The sequence below is a fragment of the Hemibagrus wyckioides genome, linkage group LG26, assembly GCF_019097595.1.
Source record: "Hemibagrus wyckioides isolate EC202008001 linkage group LG26, SWU_Hwy_1.0, whole genome shotgun sequence".
Lineage (NCBI taxonomy): Eukaryota > Metazoa > Chordata > Actinopteri > Siluriformes > Bagridae > Hemibagrus > Hemibagrus wyckioides.
In genome coordinates this window covers 169,156-184,155 of record NC_080735.1, presented here as the reverse complement: position 1 = coordinate 184,155, position 15,000 = coordinate 169,156, and the positions used below count along the sequence as shown (strand labels likewise).

General features: G+C 48.6%; 2 protein-coding genes across 2 annotated transcripts in view; both read left to right on the top strand.

Annotated features, from left to right (window-relative positions):
• gaa2 (alpha glucosidase 2) overlaps nt 1-5,047 on the top strand; it is a 37,562-nt gene extending 32,515 nt beyond the window's left edge. The window contains exons 17-20 of the mRNA XM_058380926.1: nt 437-535; nt 651-815; nt 1,190-1,336; nt 2,124-5,047. Of these exons, the coding sequence (XP_058236909.1) occupies nt 437-535; nt 651-815; nt 1,190-1,336; nt 2,124-2,186 (474 nt within the window). The 3' untranslated portion in view covers nt 2,187-5,047. The remainder of the gene's footprint in view (nt 1-436; nt 536-650; nt 816-1,189; nt 1,337-2,123) is intronic.
• A 2,600-nt stretch (nt 5,048-7,647) lies between these two features.
• Nucleotides 7,648-15,000, top strand: part of LOC131347263 (MICAL-like protein 2) — a 22,788-nt gene continuing 15,435 nt past the window's right edge. Inside the window, exons 1-6 of the mRNA XM_058381246.1 lie at nt 7,648-8,111; nt 9,076-9,124; nt 12,910-13,051; nt 13,153-13,274; nt 13,449-13,579; nt 14,214-14,975. Of these exons, the coding sequence (XP_058237229.1) occupies nt 7,969-8,111; nt 9,076-9,124; nt 12,910-13,051; nt 13,153-13,274; nt 13,449-13,579; nt 14,214-14,975 (1,349 nt within the window). The 5' untranslated portion in view covers nt 7,648-7,968. The remainder of the gene's footprint in view (nt 8,112-9,075; nt 9,125-12,909; nt 13,052-13,152; nt 13,275-13,448; nt 13,580-14,213; nt 14,976-15,000) is intronic.

Below are 15,000 nucleotides of genomic sequence, written 5' to 3'. Positions count from 1 at the left end.
CTGTTAGTGGGTGGGAGATATTAGGAACATTTTGTCCTCAAAGTTGATGTTAGAAGCAGGAAAAATGGACAAGTGTAAGGATTTGAGCGAGTTTGATGAAGGACCAAATTGTGATGGCTAGACCACAGGATCAGAGCATCTCCAAAACTGCAGCTCTTGTGGGGTGTTCCCGGTCTGCAGTGGTCAGTATCTATCAAAAGAATTCTTTAAGTCCTGTAAGTTACAAAACTTAAAGGATCTGCTGCTAACATCTTGGTGCCAGATCCCACAGCACACCTTCAGGGATGTAGTGGAGTCCATGCCTCGACGGGTCAGGGCTGTTTTGGCAGCAAAAGGAGAGGGACCAACACAATATTAGGCAGGTGGTCATAATGTTATGCCTGATTAGTGTATGTTGTAAGTTAGGAAAATCTTTGTGTGTGTGTGCATGCTCCAGGGTAAATCAATGGTCAGTAAAGGTGAAGAGATCAAGCTTCATGCTCCTCTGGACAAAATTAACCTTCATTTGAGAGAAGGAGCCATCATTCCCACACAGGTATTCAGTGTGTGTTCTGTGTTTTTATACATTCTGTTCCATTAGAGGTGAGGAGTGACCGTGTGTGTGTGTGTGTGTGTGTGTGTGTGTGTGTGTGTGTGTGTGTGTGTGTCAGAGACCCAACACTACCCTGTGGGTGAGCAGCGGTCAGCCCCTGCACTTGATCGTGTGTGTGAGTGAGGGCGGTCAGGCTAACGGAGATCTCTTCTGGGATAATGGAGCTTCTCTGGACACCTTCGAGAAGGACAACTACGCCTACATCACCTTCAGCCTGAAACAGGTAGAGCAGAGACACCTAACTAACCTACCACACATGTCACAGTGTCCAGAGCATGCTGATCAGAGGGAGGTAGTGCAACACACACACACACTCACTCATGCAGGGAAAGAGGAAACACACACAAATATACACAATACACACAGAAGTAAAGCCAAATGCCACACCACACACTAACCTGCTACACCTACATGTAGAAAGGTACAGTGAGGAAGAATAGGAGGAGGAGGAGGAGGTGTAACAGGAATATAATCAACACCCTGGTGGTCAGAATTCCTCCTGTAGTCCAGATTCCACCCTCAGTCCACTCTGCTGTCAGTAATGCAGTTAGATGTCTGTTAGGTGGATTTACAGAACCCACTGTCCACCTTCTCCAGAACACGCTGACCTCAGAGGTGGTGCGCAGTCACGTGGAGGCCACGTTCCTCACGGTGGAGACGGTGTCCTTCTACGGCGTGAAGGCGGAGCCAAGCAGTGTCACTGTGAACTCACATGAAGCGCCGTTCAACTACACGTCCGATCAGGTCACACGTTCTAACTGTCCACTATCTTGAGGTGAAACGTCACAGTATCAGTGACCAATGTAATAACACTCTCTCTCCCTCTCTCCCTCTCCCTCTCCCTCCCTCCCTCTCTCCCTCCCTCTCCCTCTCCCTCTCCCTCTCTCCCTCTCTCTCTCTCATTCCCTCTCCCTCTCCCTCCCTCCCTCTCTCCCTCCCTCCCTCTCTCCCTCCCTCCCTCCCTCCCCTCTCCCTCTCCCTCTCCTCCTCCCTCTCCTCCCTCTCTCCCTCCCCTCCCTCCCTCCCTCTCCCTCTCTCCCTCTCTCTCTCTCATTCCCCTCTCCCTCCCTCCCTCCCTCTCCCTCCCTCCCTCCCTCTCTCTCCCTCTCCCTCTCCCTCTCCCTCTCCCTCTCCCTCTCCCTCTCCCTCTCCCTCCCTCCCTCTCCCTCCCCCTCCCTCTCCCTCTCCCTCTCCCTCTCCCTCTCTCCCTCTCTCTCTCTTTTTCCCTCTCCCTCTCTCCCTCCCTCCCCTCCTCTCCCCCTCCCTCCCTCCCTCTCTCCCTCCCTCCCTCCCTCTCCCTCTCCCCTCCCTCTCCTCTCCCTCTCCCTCTCTCCCTCTCTCTCTCTCATTCCCTCTCCCTCCCTCCCTGCCTCCCTCTCCCTCTCCCTCCCTCTCTCCCTCCCTCTCCCTCCCTCTCCCTCTCCCTCTCCCTCTCCCTCTCTCCCTCCCTTTCTCTCATTCCCTCTCTCTCATTCCCTCTCCCTCCCTCCCTCTCTCCCTCCCTCCCTCTCTCTCTTTCACCCCCCCCCAGGTGTTGAGGGTAGATGAGTTGGGTCTGAACGTCAGTCAGAACTTCATCATCAGCTGGAAGTGATGAAAACTCTGAAAAAGGGAAGCTTGTGTTTGATGATTTTTTTCTTTCAGAATAAAGCGGTCTCATTTAAAATGAAAAAATTCCCATGTTGAAGGAGAAGAGGATTCTGGGGAGTGTGTTATTCTCCCAGCATTCAGGGATCAGGGTGTGGTGCAATCAGCTTCAGCAGGACCAAGTTTTCATGATGGACATTCACCAGGTGAAGAATTCAGAGGTGCTGCTGAGAATGAACAATCTCCCAAATCCCAGTATTACAGCTCTACAGTCTAGAGAGTATAATAGAGTATTATAGAATATTATAAAGATTATTCTCTATAGAGATATTTGTATGTCATTAACAGATTCTATCAGCTTGATTTGCACTAAGCAGTGACGGTACACTGACATCAGAAGTGTTGCATGTGTGAACTTCATCATCACTGGATTTCTCATCTGACTAGACTCTGATTAGACTCTGCACTCTGGTTAGACTCTGTCTAGACTGATTAGACTCAGATTGCACTCTGACTAGACTCTGTTTAGACTGATTAGACCCTGACTAGACTCTGATTACACTCTGTACTCTGACTAGACTCTGATTAGACTCTGTACTCTGACTAGACTCTGATTACACTCTGTACTCTGACTAGACTCTGATTACACTCTGTACTCTGACTAGAATCTGATTACACTCTGTACTCTGACTAGAATCTGATTACACTCTGTACTCTGACTAGAATCTGATTAGACTCTGTACTCTGACTAGAATCTGATTACACTCTGTACTCTGACTAGAATCTGATTACACTCTGTACTCTGACTAGAATCTGATTACACTCTGTACTCTGACTAGACTCTGATTACACTCTGTACTCTGACTAGAATCTGTACTCTGACTAGAATCTGATTAGACTCTGTACTCTGACTAGAATCTGATTACACTCTGTACTCTGACTAGAATCTGTACTCTGACTAGAATCTGATTACACTCTACTCTGACTAGACTCTGATTACACTCTGCACTCTGACTAGACTCTGTACTCTGACTAGAATCTGATTAGACTCTGTACTCTGACTAGAATCTGATTACACTCTGTACTCTGACTAGAATCTGATTACACTCTGTACTCTGACTAGAATCTGTACTCTGACTAGAATCTGATTAGACTCTGTACTCTGACTAGAATCTGATTACACTCTGTACTCTGACTAGAATCTGTACTCTGACTAGAATCTGATTACACTCTACTCTGACTAGACTCTGATTAGACTCTGTACTCTGACTAGAATCTGATTACACTCTGCACTCTGATTAGACTCTGTACTCTGACTAGACTCTGTACTCTGACTAGAATCTGATTACACTCTGTACTCTGACTAGACTCTGATTACACTCTGTACTCTGACTAGACTCTGATTACACTCTGCACTCTGACTAGACTCTGATTACACTCTGTACTCTGACTAGACTCTGTACTCTGACTAGACTCTGATTACACTCTGTACTCTGACTAGACTCTGATTACACTCTGCACTCTGACTAGACTCTGATTACACTCTGTACTCTGACTAGACTCTGATTACACTCTGTACTCTGACTAGACTCTGTACTCTGACTAGAATCTGATTACACTCTGCACTCTGACTAGACTCTGATTACACTCTGTACTCTGACTAGACTCTGATTACACTCTGTACTCTGACTAGACTCTGTACTCTGACTAGACTCTGATTACACTCTGTACTCTGACTAGAATCTGATTACACTCTGTACTCTGACTAGACTCTGATTACACTCTGTACTCTGACTAGACTCTGATTACACTCTGCACTCTGACTAGACTCTGATTAGACTCTGTACTCTGACTAGACTCTGATTACACTCTGTACTCTGACTAGAATCTGTACTCTGACTAGAATCTGATTACACTCTGCACTCTGACTAGACTCTGATTAGACTCTGTACTCTGACTAGACTCTGATTAGACTCTGTACTCTGACTAGACTCTGATTACACTCTGTACTCTGACTAGACTCTGATTACACTCTGTACTCTGATTAGACTCTGATTACACTCTGTACTCTGACTAGACTCTGATTACACTCTGTACTCTGACTAGACTCTGATTACACTCTGTACTCTGACTAGACTCTGATTAGACTCTGTACTCTGACTAGACTCTGATTAGACTCTGTACTCTGACTAGACTCTGATTACACTCTGTACTCTGACTAGAATCTGATTAGACTCTGCATTCTGACTAGACTCTGATTAGACTCTGCACTCTGACTAGACTCTGATTAGACTCTGTACTCTGACTAGACTCTGATTAGACTCTGTACTCTGACTAGACTCTGATTACACTCTGTACTCTGACTAGACTCTGATTACACTCTGTACTCTGACTAGACTCTGATTAGACTCTGTTTAGACTGATTAGACCCTGATTAGACTCTGATTAGACTCTGTTTAGACTGATTAGACCCTGATTAGACTCTGACTAGACTGATTAGAATTTCAAATTAGACTTTATTTAATTGGACTGCATCTCTTGACACTTGAAGGTTTAATGAGATTGCTGCATTATTTATTTTTCTGCTGTTGTTTCTAACATGTTGTGCCTTATCCCTCATCAGACGTCTGTTCTCCTGCACTGCTGCTTTACTGTCAGTGTTTTTCAGCTCTGTAATAATAAAAGCCAAATAATTCAGCAGCGCTGCTCTGCGCCTGCTGGGGAATGTCGCATTATCACATGCAATCCATAGCTGTACATTTTGTTTAGGTTTAAATGTAATTATTCTTCTCATTTGTAATGTGTGTGCTTTTAATAAAGATGTAAAAAATAAAGATATTTTGAGGTTTGAACAAAAGTGCCCTCAGGATGTGCTTCATATCACTTCAGTTTATTTTATTTTATTTCTGTAGTGTTTTTAACACTGGACTTTGTCTCAAAGCAGCTTTACAGAAGTCTAGAAACAAAGAAATAATGAAAAAGTATAAAGTTAAGTTATTTTATCCCTAATGAGAAGCCTGAGGTGACGGTGGTGAGGAAAACCTCCCTGAGATGATCTGAGGAAGGAACCTGGAGAGGAACCAGCCTCAGAAAGGGAACCTCATCTGGGTGACATTGGACACTAAGTAATGTCCTTTCTACAACAGCAACTAAGAGGAACTATGAGGACAGTTATAAGAGGAACTATGAGGTCATTATAGATTTAGACACTAATTCCTTCCTGCTGAAACCTGACCACTGCATCAGCAGGTTGAAGACGGTGTGATAGTCTCCAAGTGGTTCTGTCCACTGCAGTCCTCTGCATCACAGACTGTCCACTCAGATTTATTCACAGCAGCAGTGACCACCACCAAGAGAGAAGACTCCAACCAGGGGTAGAGTGTCTGGATGGGTCAGGCGAGCTCGGGAGTGGGGTAGAGAGAGAGAGAATCTGTATATAAAACTGTGATTAAGGAACGTTTCCTAAAGGAACGTTTCAGAAATCATTTCTCTGGTCAGATGAGGGTTTCAGAAATCATTTCTCTGGTCAGATGAGGGTTTCAGAAATCATTTCTCTGGTCAGATGAGGCTATAAAGGGCTACACTCGGTTGAAACTCAATGCATTCCTTCCAGTGTGCTGAAGATGTAGTGACCGTGATGTTAGCAGTTAGCTCCCTCTCTCTCATTCCCTCCCGCCCTCTCCCTCCCTCCCTCCCTCTCCCTCCCTCTCCCTCCCCCTCCCCCTCCCTCCCGCTCCCTCCCTCCCTCCCTCCCTCTCCCTCCCTCCCGCCCGCGCTCCCGCCCTCCCTCCCTCCCTCCCTCCCGCCCTCCCTCTCCCCCCTCCCTCCCTCCCGCCCTCTCCCCCTCTCCCTCCCTCCCTCCTCCTCCCTCCCTCCCCCTCCCTCCCTCCTCCCTCCCTCCCTCCCTCTCCCTCCCTCCCTCTCCCCCTCTCCCTCCCTCCCTCTCCCCCTCTCCCTCTCTCCCTCTCATTCCCTCTCCCCCCCTCCCTCCCTCTCTCCCTCCCCCCTCCCTCCCTCTCTCCCTCCCCCTCCCTCCTCTCTCTCCCTCCCTCGCCCTCCCTCCCTCCCTCCCTCCCTCCCTCTCCCCTCTCCCTCCCTCTCCCTCTCCCCCTCTCCCTCCCTCTCTCCCTCCCTCCCTCCCTCTCCCTCTCTCCCTCTCTCTCTCTCATTCCCTCTCCCTCCCTCCCTCCCTCTCTCTCCCTCTCTCTCCCTCCCTCCCTCTCCCTCTCTCTCCCTCCCTCCCTCTCTCTCCCTCTCTCTGTCTCCCTCCCTCCCTCTCTCTCCCTCCCTCTCTCTCTCCCTCCCTCTCTCTCTCTCTCTCTCTCCCTCTCTCTCCCCCCCCCCCTCCCCCCCCCCCCCCCCCCCCCCCCCCCCCCCCCCCCCCCCCCCCCCCCCCCCCCCCCCCCCCCCCCCCCCCCCCCCCCCCCCCCCCCCCCCCCCCCCCCCCCCCCCCCCCCCCCCCTCCCCCCCTCCCCCTCCCTCCCTCCCTCCCTCCCTCCCTCTTACTCACTCTCCCCCCCTCCTCCTCCCTCCCCCTCCCTCCCTCTCCCTCCCCCTCCTCCCCCCCCCCCCCTCCCCCTCCCTCCCCTCCCTCCCTCTCCCTCCCCCTCCCTCCTCTCTCCCTCCCCTCCCTCCCCCTCCCTCCCTCTCCCTCCTCCCTCCCTCCCTCTCCCTCCCCTCTCCCTCCCTCTCCCTCCTCCCTCCCTCTCCCTCCTCCCTCCCCTCCCCCTCCCTCCCTCCCTCTCCCCCCTCCCTCCCTCTCCCTCCCTCCCTCTCCCTCCCTCTCCCTCCCTCTCCCTCCCTCTCCCTCCCTCTCCCTCCCTAGATGTGTAGACATTTCAACCAAGTGTAACATCTAACCGAGTTAGATGATGTTAGATGATGAATGGAGCAGAAGCTCAGTGTGACTCAGCAAGACTGAACAAGTTCTACAGGAGTGTCTGAAAGCCACACCCAGCGGCCTATAACGAACTCCACCACCACCTCCATGCTGCCCTACCTACACCCAGGGGAGGTTCAGTGAGAGTGAGAACAGGACAGGAAGGGAAAAAACAAACACACAAACACACTGACTGGAATGTGTTCACTACTGAAGGGAGATTTCCACCATGACCGTGTTTCCTTATTGTCCTGTATGTGTAATGAGTTAAAATACACACAAAATAATAATAATCTGTAATAATGCTCTATAAGCTGTACGATACATAATGCTTTATTTTACAGAATTTTACAGGAAATGAGCTCACAGGGCCGACATCATTCCTCAAAGAAATCTGGAATTTTATTAAATGTATTTAATGAATTATTTATTATTAATAATTAGAGTTTCTTTTGTGTCCAGTGTTCAATACTGAGAGAGAGAGAGAGAGACAGACAGAGAGAGAATTTCCTGTTGCACAGAAAGTGGTGTAATTCCAGAAAATCTGTTTTGAACCCATCAGGATTATTTCCTGTGTTTTGATTACACACACACACACACACACACACTTCGCTTTTGGTTTTCTTTTTCTTCGTCCTCCATTCTCTCCCTGTGTGTGTGTGTGTGTTAAATTGTTCTCCTGTGACTCCGCCCCCTCAGCCACAGCTCATTGAAAGTTGGAGTTAGTTCTCGGGGAAGTTCCTCAGCTCGGTGTGGAGTTTAATCTCAGTCTGGTCTTCAGCAGCTCCATGTGGATGTTCCTGCTCGCTGCTCCGTGTTAGTCGTCGTGTTTCGGATTCTAGAGTGTGTGTGTGTGTGTGTGTGTGTGTTGTTGTGTTTGTGTGTGTGTGTTGTGTTGCGTGCGCGCGCCATGGCCGCTGTGAAAGCTCTTCAGCAGTGGTGTAAGATCCGGTGTGAAGGTTACAGAGATGTGTCCATTACCAACATGACCACGTCGTTCAGAGACGGACTGGCCTTCTGCGCGCTCATCCACAAACACAGACCCGATCTCATGTGAGTATTGTGTGTGTGTGTGTGTGTGTGTGTGTGTGAAAGTCAGATGTTTCTGTTTCAGATGGGATGGGGTGCGCGGCTCGAGACCAGACGCCCTTCCCGAAAACATGCACACGTCCATAGTGCGCGCGAGCGCCGCAGCCTGCTGGAGCTCTGAGAGAACTTCATCCAAGACTAACTTCACACACACACACACACACACACCGGAAATGTCTTCCCGGGGGGAGAAACAGCCAGTGTGTTCAGTGGTTCTGGTGAGACTGTGCTGCTCAGTGCTGTGTTTTCATTACTGCGCTGAGAAGTGTCCTGCTCTGACGTCACAGGGGGACAGGACGGTTATTAAAGGGGTGCAATGCAATGATTTAAAAACAATGATCATCTTGCTTTTTAAGTATTAACATTACCATCAGTATGAACACAAGCACTGGACGGTTCCAGCTTTACGTTAGGACAGAGACTGGACATGGCTGGTTGTGAGATGTTGAGCGAGGTGTTGGAGTGACCGCTGAAGCTCTGGAAGCTGATGTGTGTCACAAACAGTACCAGGTACCAGCGAGGACAGGAAGTTCGGTTAGTCTTCCTCAGTTATGGTGATGTAGATGTGATGTTTCTGTCAGTGGCTGGGGTGACTGACATGGACACGCTCCCATGTCGGGGCAATAAAGTGGAAGGGTCCGAGTTTCTGTGCTGGAGCTCAGACACTGTGTGTGCAATCACCTCGTAATTCTGATATTCCTGTGAGGACTCACAGGCAGCATAAACCCCTGGACCACTAGCAGAACAGCATTGTGGGTAATGCAGGACAGTGAAAACTGACATGACCACTGAAAACATCTCAGAAGTTCATTCTAGAATAAATTGTTTATAAAGACATTTCTTATTCAGGATGGAACTGTATTTTTTGTGTTGTGGTAAAGTAAGTGTGTGTGTGTGTGTCTTATGGTTGTTGTTGCTTTTATTGCAGAGACTTCGACTCCTTGAACAAAGAAAATATTTACGAGAACAACCAGCTGGTAAGAAGATTTTTATTTAATGTCCAGATCTTTCAGTGTGAGAGAAATGACTGTTTAAGCTTTAAAGCTGAGGTGACTGACCGGTAATCACCAGGTCACGTCTCATGTCCTTCATATCTTCATATATTTAACACTACATCCTGAAGACTAACACGCTGGTGATGTTGTCATGTGACGTGGTGATGGTGTGTTGTGATGATGTCATGTGACGTGGTGATGGTGTGTTGTGATGATGTCATGTGACGTGGTGATGGTGTGTTGTTGTGGTGATGTCATGTGACGTGGTGATGGTGTGTTGTGGTGATGTCATGTGACGTGGTGATGGTGTGTTGTGGTGATGTCATGTGACGTGGTGATGGTGTGTTGTGATGATGTCATGTGACGTGGTGATGGTGTGTTGTGATGATGTCATGTGACGTGGTGATGGTGTGTTGTTGTGATGATGTCATGTGACGTGGTGATGGTGTGTTGTTGTGATGATGTCATGTGACGTGGTGATGGTGTGTTGTTGTGATGATGTCATGTGACGTGGTGATGGTGTGTTGTGATGATGTCATGTGACGTGGTGATGGTGTGTTGTGATGAGGTCATGTGACGTGGTGATGGTGTGTTGTGATGAGGTCATGTGACGTGGTGATGGTGTGTTGTGGTGATGGTCATGTGACGTGGTGATGGTGTGTTGTGATGATGGTGTGTTGTGATGTCATGTGACGTGGTGATGGTGTGTTGTGATGAGGTCATGTGACGTGGTGATGGTGTGTTGTGGTGATGGTCATGTGACGTGGTGATGGTGTGTTGTGGTGATGGTGTGTTGTGATGTCATGTGACGTGGTGATGGTGTGTTGTGATGTCATGTGACGTGGTGATGGTGTGTTGTGATGAGGTCATGTGACGTGGTGATGGTGTGTTGTGATGAGGTCATGTGACGTGGTGATGGTGTGTTGTGATGAGGTCATGTGACGTGGTGATGGTGTGTTGTGATGAGGTCATGTGACGTGGTGATGGTGTGTTGTGATGAGGTCATGTGACGTGGTGATGGTGTGTTGTGATGAGGTCATGTGACGTGGTGATGGTGTGTTGTGATGAGGTCATGTGACGTGGTGATGGTGTGTTGTGATGAGGTCATGTGACGTGGTGATGGTGTGTTGTGATGAGGTCATGTGACGTGGTGATGGTGTGTTGTGATGAGGTCATGTGACGTGGTGATGGTGTGTTGTGATGAGGTCATGTGACGTGGTGATGGTGTGTTGTGATGAGGTCATGTGACGTGGTGATGGTGTGTTGTGATGAGGTCATGTGACGTGGTGATGGTGTGTTGTGGTGATGGTCATGTGACGTGGTGATGGTGTGTTGTGATGAGGTCATGTGACGTGGTGATGGTGTGTTGTGATGAGGTCATGTGACGTGGTGATGGTGTGTTGTGGTGATGGTCATGTGACGTGGTGATGGTGTGTTGTGGTGATGGTCATGTGACGTGGTGATGGTGTGTTGTTGTGGTGATGGTCATGTGACGTGGTGATGGTGTGTTGTTGTGGTGATGGTCATGTGACGTGGTGATGGTGTGTTGTTGTGGTGATGGTCATGTGACGTGGTGATGGTGTGTTGTTGTGGTGATGGTCATGTGACGTGGTGATGGTGTGTTGTTGTGGTGATGGTCATGTGACGTGGTGATGGTGTGTTGTTGTGGTGATGGTCATGTGACGTGGTGATGGTGTGTTGTTGTGGTGATGGTCATGTGACGTGGTGATGGTGTGTTGTGGTGATGGTGTGTTGTGATGTCATGTGACGTGGTGATGGTGTGTTGTGGTGAGGTCATGTGACGTGGTGATGGTGTGTTGTGGTGATGGTCATGTGACGTGGTGATGGTGTGTTGTGGTGATGGTGTGTTGTGATGTCATGTGACGTGGTGATGGTGTGTTGTGATGAGGTCATGTGACGTGGTGATGGTGTGTTGTGATGAGGTCATGTGACGTGGTGATGGTGTGTTGTGGTGATGGTCATGTGACGTGGTGATGGTGTGTTGTGATGATGTCATGTGACGTGGTGATGGTGTGTTGTGGTGATGTCGTGACGTGGTGATGGTGTGTTGTGGTGATGTCATGTGACGTGGTGATGGTGTGTTGTGGTGATGTCATGTGACGTGGTGATGGTCATGTGACGTGGTGATGGTGTGTTGTGGTGATGGTCATGTGACGTGGTGATGGTGTGTTGTGGTGATGGTCATGTGACGTGGTGATGGTGTGTTGTGGTGATGGTCATGTGACGTGGTGATGGTGTGTTGTGGTGATGGTCATGTGACGTGGTGATGGTGTGTTGTGGTGATAATGTGGTGGTGTTCAGTGTATTGTGTAAATGTGAAACAATGAAACTCTGAGCATTGTAGAAACATTCCACTGCTTGTCTAAAAGGTCGTGACCCGGACGGTGCCTCAGGGACCAGGGCTAAGTATAAATCCCTCTGAGGCGTGTATCTGGTGTGTAGTGAGTGTTTTCTGAGCATCAGTGTAAGCAGACCTGCTGTGCTTTGTGTTCCTGAGTGAGGAGAGAATGCAGACTGCAGTGTACACACACTCCTGATCTTTATTTCCTCCTGTGAGAACTTTCCACCTAAACACATTAACAGTGTCAGGGTTCTGGAGCTGGACGTGATGCCGGTCATCACGCTGGAGCTGTTACTCAGATCACTGATGTGTGTAGGGAAAGTTCTGGTGTCTCAGTTCTCACGCTGTGACCTCACACTCTCCCAGCCTCTTTCCTGAGAGCTGAAAGTGAAAGTATCTGCTGCAGTTTACGGTAAATTCCCAGACATGCCCGGTTGTGCTGGTGTGATGTTGGTGCAGATTACAGGCGAGGGCTTGTCTGCTGCACACAGTGGACTACACGCTTTATCCCACACAGAGATCATACACTGATCTGGAGCCGAATGAAGAAGCGCTTCTGCTTAAGCCATGAGTTTTACTCAGACTGCCGTTCTATCACGCAGCACTTTTCTGTAAAGAGGAAGAATTAAAGCAGACCTCGGTCCAGATTCCTCCTCAGGCTCTGTGTCTGCTTTCTCAGGATAATCTTTGTTTTCCACTGGAGATGAATCAGGAGAGCTGCCTTCCAGCACTTCCTGTCTCTGTACGTTCTTTAGCTTCATTCTGATAGCAGTGAAGCAGCTGTTTAAAGTCACATATTTCGGGTAAACCGCCAGCAGCACAGCTGGATCAGATCAGCATGCTGAGGAAGATGAAGCTCTTCATCTGTCAGTAAATACCGTGTGTGTCTTTCTGATGGAATGTTCTAGAGTAAAAATAACAGTAAGAAGAAGAAGAAGAAGAATGATAAGCCAGGCCCACGCACTTGTGTTTCAGTTCACACCCACAAGCTACACACACACACATACACACACACACACACACCTCTGAGCATGTGCACATTATTCTAGTCATAGCCGAGTGACCCGATCTGGAGCGGTCGTCTCTGTAGGACGTTTATGGAGCACTTCAAGTTCTCTTGAATATTAATGAGCTGAAAATGAACACAGACATTCCTAAAAACTTTAGAATGGTCAGGAGAACTGTGAGTCCAGGACATGCACAATAATTACGGTCCACAACGAGAGGAAAGGCAAATTAATCCCTAAAACTAAAATCCCAGAGGTTGTGATGATGATGATGATGATGATGATGTTACACACCTCCATAAAGCTGTAGTATAAATCCCAGCTTTGCTCTCCCTGGTGGTGTGTGCTGTCATCTGCTGTCCACTCTGTATCTCTTCTAAACGGTGGTGTCCTGTCAGGCGTTCCGAGTTGCCGAGGAGCAGCTCAGCATTCCTGCTCTGTTGGATGCGGAGGACATGGTGGCTCTGAAAGTTCCGGATCGTCTCAGCATCCTCACCTACGTCTCTCAGTATTACAACTACTTCCACGGCCGCTCTCCTAGTAAGACCTCCAAACGCACGCACACGCACGCACACACACACGCACACACACACACACGCATGTGTTACACACTGACCCTCACACTCTCCTTCTGTCTGAAGTCGGGGGTTTGGCAGGAGTGAAGCGTCCGGCGGAGGAACCCATCGATGGTACGTCCGGGAGGAAGAACCAGCCGGTCAGTGCTAAAGTCTTCAGCTCCACTAAACCCGAGACGGACACCAAGGTAAGGAGCTGGACAGCTTCTCCCAGCCCTCCTGATGAACACAGTCCTGATATTCCCTCTGGGATTTCTGCTCTGCCTCAACACTGCTTGCTCTCTGATAAACGGTGCATAAGTATTTGCCCCCCCCTGAACTTTTCCATATTTGGTGATGAACTGAAGATGTTTTTGTTGCAGAGAGACGTCGCAGTAGAGCGCAGTGAGAAACCGGCCACAATAAACCGCAACTGCAGCATCTGTAATAAACAAGTCCACCTGGTCCAGAGACACCTGGTGGACGGGAAACTCTACCACCGAAACTGCTTCAAGTAGGAGAGCTCTTTCTTCACAGCCTTATCTTATTTACTGGATTAAATATCACTCGTTTAAGTCACTCGTTAATAATTCACTTCCTGTTTACATTTTTTACATCCTCAATGGTCTGGGTTCAGTCACAGGGTTCATCAGATTCCCGGCTACTTTTACTAAATTCTAATAGAAATCTGTAAAGAAGTCAAATATACTCACACTTTTTTCTTATATAAATGAAGGCAAATTAAAGCCATTTATTTATTTATTTATTTATTTATTTATTTATTTATTTATTTATTTATTTATTTATTGTAAATATGTAGGTGTCACACAAGTGCACACATTTACACTTTTATACAAAGGTTTTGTCCTTGAAGTTTCAGCTCGTGATTTTAGACATGATCCTAGCTTCTCTCTCTGATTCCGTGGGACGTTATCTGCTGAGTGTTAGCATTATGCTAAGTCAACAACTCTACTCAGACACACATGAGGCATGAGTCATGGGGTTATTACCACTGTAGTAACGCTCCGGGGAAAATTCCAGCGAGCGGCTTCATCAGCATTGTGTTAGCTCTGAGCTTTAAGGCGTGAGTAATGACTCTGAGCAGTTCCTCTGCAGCTCTGAGATCAGGATCTTATTTCTCTTAACAGATGCAGCGAGTGCTTCAATATTCTGCTGTCTGGAACGTACAAACCTGGGAAAGAGCCCAACACGTTCATCTGCAAGTCACACCAAAACACACAGAAACCTCCGCCCACTCAGGTCACACCACCTGCACCCTACAGCCAAACTGCAGCCACCAACACCTCCACCTCCAACATCACCTCCACCACCACCAGCACCTTCACCTCCACCTCCAACATCACCTCCACCACCACCAGCACCTTCACCTCCACCTTCACCACCTCCACCTCCAAGTCAACACCAAACCCAAAGGACATCACGCTCAAGAGTGTGGGAAAAGACTCCACCCCGCATAAAAAGAGCCCATTTTGGCAGCTCTATAAGAATGGAAGCTCAGCTACCCCTAAATCTGCCACTACAGCTACCCCTAAATCTGCCACTACAGCTACCCCTAAATCTGCCACTACAGCTACCCCTAAATCTGCCACTACAGCTACCCCTAAATCTGCCACTACAGCTACCCCTAAATCTGCCGCTACAGCTACCCCTACATCTACCCCTACAGCTAGACCTACAGCTACCCCTACAGCTGCCCCTACAGCTGCCCCTACAGCTACCCCTACAGCTAGACCTACAGCTACCCCTACAGCTGCCCCTCGCTATAAACCCAACACGTCCTCACATTCAGTGGCTGTGACGGTGAAGAGTCCGGCTGAACAGAAGGTTCCCTCAGAGACACCTAAAGGCCCCAGCAACTCAGTGCTGAGGAACCTGGAGGCCAGACAGAGGTGAGGATTTATCTGAATGGTCAGT